This window comes from Nicotiana attenuata, chromosome 7 (genome assembly GCF_001879085.1).
Source record: "Nicotiana attenuata strain UT chromosome 7, NIATTr2, whole genome shotgun sequence".
NCBI classification, from domain to species: Eukaryota; Viridiplantae; Streptophyta; class Magnoliopsida; order Solanales; family Solanaceae; genus Nicotiana; species Nicotiana attenuata.
In genome coordinates this window covers 1,484,765-1,490,306 of record NC_031995.1, presented here as the reverse complement: position 1 = coordinate 1,490,306, position 5,542 = coordinate 1,484,765, and the positions used below count along the sequence as shown (strand labels likewise).

Sequence of the window (5,542 nt, the reverse complement as noted above, 5' to 3'; positions counted from 1 at the left end):
CATTTCACTTGCTAGACAAGCCAACATTAGAGAATTCACAAATCAAATTCGGCCAATTTAACGACAGAAATTATTTAAGCTAAATAGAATTTGCGAAATATTATAAAACCCAAAGTAACTGAAACATTCAGGATCTGGAGTCATAACTCACGAGCTACTACGATTTACTACATACAAAGTCTAAAAGATAATACACCGTTTTGGAAGAAAGAAACAGTAAAGTAACAATCTAGGACGAGATTCTCAGGTTCTGCGGACGCCAACAGATCTACCTTGATCTCCTCTCGATCAAGTCCAGCTGCTAAACTCGGGGTCAACTCAAGCCAGTACCAAAATTTGCACAGAAAGTGCATAGTGCAGTACCAGTACAACCGACCCCATATATTGGTAAGTGCCGTGCCTAACCTCGGCGAAGTAGTGACGAGGCTGGGACAAGACATACATAACCTGTGCAGTTAAACAATATACGAGCACAATAACAACTAATAGAAGCTAAACAGATAATAACGGGAGGGGAACATGCTGAGGGGATTGCAAGATAAAGAATCACAGCAGTAAAGAGATTAAAACAGCTAGTACACCTTGAACCGGTTTTAAACACCAAGTAGATACGGTAACGGAAAATGCCCGACATCACCCTTCGTGATTTTACTCTCAACCTCACCAGATAATCAATAGAAACGATACGGCATCACCCTTCGTGCTTTTACTCTCAACCTCACCATATAAATCAAATAAGAATGGCACGACATCACCCTTCGTGCTTTAACACTCTCAACCTCACCATATAAATCAAATAAGAATGACACGTCATCACCCTTCGTGCTTTAACACTCTTCTTCACCAAAACAATGAACAATATCAAGAGAGAGATAGAAATATCAACACCAAGTCTTACTTCAACATTTGGTCCTACAATATTAACCTCGAACTTGAGTCAATACTCAATCAATACCAAAATCCGTACATATGATAAGAACGTTCAACATAACAGTAAACTAGTCTAAGCATGGATAATATGATCACGGAAAGCTAAAATTTATGAATAAGACTCACTAGTATGCTATGACTCAAAACAACGCATAGATACTCGTCACCTCACCTATACGTGGTACTCAATATCCAAACACGTAGCAAATAAGCAAATAATACCTAATTCCTCAAGTCAAGGTTAAACACGACACTTAACACGCTCTGCGAGCCACTCAATGCTCAATTACCGCTTTTCCTCTAGTATCGACCTTCGAACCATTCGTATCTAGCCACAATTAACTCAATAACATCAATTATTGCTAAAGGAATCAACTACAATGCATGAATTTAGATTTCCCAAACTTTCCCCCAAAAAGTCAAAAATCGACCTCGGGCCTGCTTGGTCAAAACCCGAGGTTCGTACTAAAATCCATTTCCCATTCACCCCCGAGCCCGGATATACAATTGGTTTTGGAATCTGACCTCAAATCGAGGTCTAAATTTCCAATTTTCAAAAATCCCCAATTCTTCCTAAATCCCTAGTTTTCTACCATGAAAGAACAAAGATTAAGGTTGGGAATTCTATGGGTGATGTTAGAAATGGAAAAAAATGAGTTAAAGAGTACAAACCTATGATTTGGTGATGAATCTCCTCTTCAAAATCGCTCCTAGGTCAAGTTCTAATGAAAGAGTTGTTACATTTTGAGAAAATCCCGATTCTGGTTTGTTTTAAATCACTGGCGTCAGACCTTCTTCGCGTTCGCGAAGGGTCTGCCGCGATCGCGAAGCAGCGGCTCAATTAGCCTACGCGTTCGCGAGATACTCTTCGCGTTCGCGAAGGCTTATTCCCACCAGCCTACGCGTTCGCGAGCCACGTGCCGCGTTCGCGAAGAGTATTGGTCACTTCCTCTCCCCTAGGTCCCATGCCTATTCGGGAAGGGTAATGCCCCCAATGCTCCGCGTTCGCGACCAGTCTTTCGCGTTCAGAAGAAGAAAATATCCCTGCCCCATTTTACCTTTCGCGTTCGCGAGAGTTCCTCCGCAAATGCGATGAAGGGCACACTAGATATCAGCTGAAGCCAAGAAAAACCAGATTTTCTAAGTTCTAAACATCCCATAGCCTATCCGAAACTCACCCGAGTCCTCGGTGCTCCAAACCAAACATGCACTTAAGTCTAAAACATCATACGAACTTGTTCGTGCGATCAAATCGCCAAAATAGCACCTAGAACTACGAATTTAGCACCAAATCGAATGAAATTTTCAAGAAAGCTTTAAAACTTCTATTTTCTCAACTAGACGTCGAATCACGTCAAATCAACTCCGATTCTCACCAAATTTCACAGATAAGTCTTAAATATCATAATGAACCTGTACCGGGCTCCGAAACCAAAATACGGACCCGATACCAACGAGATCAAACATTAATCAAATTCTTATAACCATTTAATTTTCAGACATTCAATTTTCATCAAAAATTCATTTCTCAAGTTAGGGACCTCGAAATTCGATTCCGGGCATATGCCCAGGTCCCATATTTCGATACGGACCCACAGGGATTGTCAAAATACAAGTCCGGGTCTGTTTACTCAAAATGTTGACCGAAGTCAACTAAATCAACTTTTAAAGGCAAAAATTATATTTTCATCAACTTTCAATATAAAAAGCTTTCCGGAAACACGCTCGGACTGCGCATGCAAATCGAGGAGGGTAAAAATGAGATTTTAAAGGCCTCCGAACACAGAATCGAGTTCTAAAACATAAGATGACCTTTTGGGTCATCAGAGCGCGGGGTTCGGGGAAGGGCCGGACCACAAGGGTCTATTGTACGCAGCCTTATCCTTTATTTGTGTAAGAGGCTATTTCCACAGCTCGAACCCGTGACCTCCGAATCACATGGCTTGATATTCTAAGTTTATATATTGTTAAATGAGATGCACTTTATTTACAACTTAAAGGTGAAATCAGTTTGACACAGCAAGTTAACAAATTGTCTTAACAGTGATATAAAAACATCTAATTAAGGCACATATGCATAATAGACTAATTCCATGTTCTGTTTGTGACAAAGATGTGTCCCTTATTTTAAGTATACTTTATTTAGTTATTTTACAAAGGGGAGCCAGCTTGGAGCAACAGTAAAGTGTCTCCGTGTGACTTATAGGTCACCAATTCGAGCCGTGGAAGCAGATACTAATGTTGCTTTGTGCACCGAATAGACCGTCTACATTGAACCTCTTAGGGTTCGGCCCTTCTCTAGACTCTGCTTGAACACGCAATACTTTGTGTACCGGGCTACCCTTTTATTTAGTTATTTTTCAATGTAAAAGGAAAAAATTAGGTTGGCATGACGTGGTGTGTAATTTACCTAGTAGTATATATCTACTGAGAGGCCAAACACAAGTTATTCTTTAAAACCCATTGTTCCATTCCTCTTTTCTTTTACTTGCCATTCTCAAAACCTTCTTCTCAACCCTAAAGCTATAGTAGATATCTAGTGCTGTTGAGTCCTACCAAAACTCACATAAAAAAGTTTCATATTTTTAGCCAATTAAACCAAGATTTTGTTTGAGCAGATTCTTGTGTCTAGCTTACATGTGAAAAAGAAAAAAAAATGGATATGCAAATTATAGAGCAGCAAAAATATTTGTAATGAAGAGAGCAATGGAGAGAGAGATAGAACAAGTCGAAGGAGGGCGAATCCTCCGGTCCACTGGCCGGAAGGACCGGCATAGCAAAGTATATACTGCTAAAGGTCCAAGAGATCGCAGGGTTCGGCTATCTGCTCTCACCGCTATTCAATTCTATGACTTGCAGGTAAAGGCAGATTCAAGATTTAAATTTAATAAATTTAATATTTAAGCTCTTTCTACTTCATCCATTGCGCGCACTTTCATAATAATGGTTTCAGAACTTAGGTACTTATTGAAATCTTAATGATCTTTTTAATATATAGTATATATGTTCTATATAAAATAATATTGGGCTCAGTTGAACCCGTTGAATACAGGACCGACTAGGATATGACAGGCCAAGCAAAGCTGTGGATTGGCTAATCAAGAAAGCAAAAAATGCCATTGATAATCTAGCAGAATTACCTCCATGTAACCCAAATGAACATGGTATAAATAAAATGCCCATAAGTATAGAAGCTGATGTGGATTCAAGAGGGATTATTGCCTTAGAATCTCAACCACTTATGGATTCTTCTTCTAGGTATGAATTTTATTAAATTCTTCGACCAATTTATCTAAAAATTAAGTTGCACGCTTTTATTTACTTAATTATATCTTCAACAGATTCTTGTTCCAAAGGCAATTAGCAGAAGATCCAAGCAGTAGTTCTTCACACGTGATGCAAGCACTTGAACCTGAGACGTCATCTGTTGCAGATACCTCGAAATCATTCTTCCCAATGAATTCCGGGACAACATTAATGAATTTCCTAAGCTTTCCACATGAAGCAATGTCTAGAGATTCAATCCAAAATGAAGATCTTGGATTATCACTTCACACCAATTTACATGACCAAAATTCCAACCATAGTACAAATTTAGTCAATTTTGAAGCAAATTATAATCCAAGAATGGCAAATTGGATAATACCCCATCAACAATTTTTGTCCCAAGGGGGTATATTTTCTCAAAGAGAACCCCTTCAGTCCAATTTTTCACAATTAATTAGTCATGCTTGGGAATTACAGCAACCAATGGCAAGTGCAGAACATAAATCTTCAATTTCCAATAGCAATTTCAATGGAGATTTTCAATTTCCTGGTAGATTAATTCAAGGTGAAGAGGATATTAATGGAGTGATTTGCATTAAGCCATCTTCAGGTTCTTCAAGTTCTCAACATTGAATGGTTAAAAAGAGTAATATTTTCATTCCTTAGGTAATCACTCAAATATTACTTTAATTGAGTGTGTATTTGGTATGAAGGAAAATATTTTCCGGCAGAAACTTTGTCTCTCCAAATGGACTATCAGAGAAAAACACAAAAAAGGAAGTTATTTTTCTTGTATTTTTAGGAAATTCATAATCCCCATAGGTTGGAGATACTTATTGTTCTAATAGATTTGAGAAAGAAAAATTTATTATCCTTGTCGGATTGGGAAAATCTTTCTTTTATAGGTTTGACACTATTTGAGATCTATATATAAGGGTTGTAGTTGAGATTCTATAAATTGTGTATTGTGATTTTCTTCTCATTCATAGTGAAAAACTCTCTCTACTTCTGCCTCGAGGATTAAGCTTAGCTGAACCTCGTTAAATCCTTGTGTTATTTTCTTCTTCTGTATTTTCTTTATATGTGATTATGTGATGGTTAATCCACGATCTTTCGCAATACTCCCCTTTCAATGAGATTTTTCGAGGATTTTTTTTTGTGTGTGTTTGGTTGCTAGAAAATGAGTTATTTTTCAAGAAAATGATCTCCTTTATAGAAAACACGCCCCGAGTTCAATTTCTATCAGTTTCACTCAAATTTTATATCTTTTGGACCACTTACTATTATGTTTTTTCAGGAAAGTGTGTGATGCTCATTGATTACCAATGACGAAATGTATCAAGAT

At 37.9% G+C, this 5,542-nt stretch overlaps 1 protein-coding gene across 1 annotated transcript; it reads left to right on the top strand.

Annotated features, from left to right (window-relative positions):
• On the top strand, positions 3,392 to 5,242 carry LOC109228499 (transcription factor TCP4-like). Its single transcript, XM_019393608.1, has 3 exons — positions 3,392 to 3,789; positions 3,983 to 4,188; positions 4,272 to 5,242. The coding sequence occupies exons 1-3, from the start codon at positions 3,625 to 3,627 to the stop codon at positions 4,828 to 4,830; spliced, it is 930 nt and encodes a 309-aa protein (XP_019249153.1). The 5' UTR covers positions 3,392 to 3,624; the 3' UTR covers positions 4,831 to 5,242.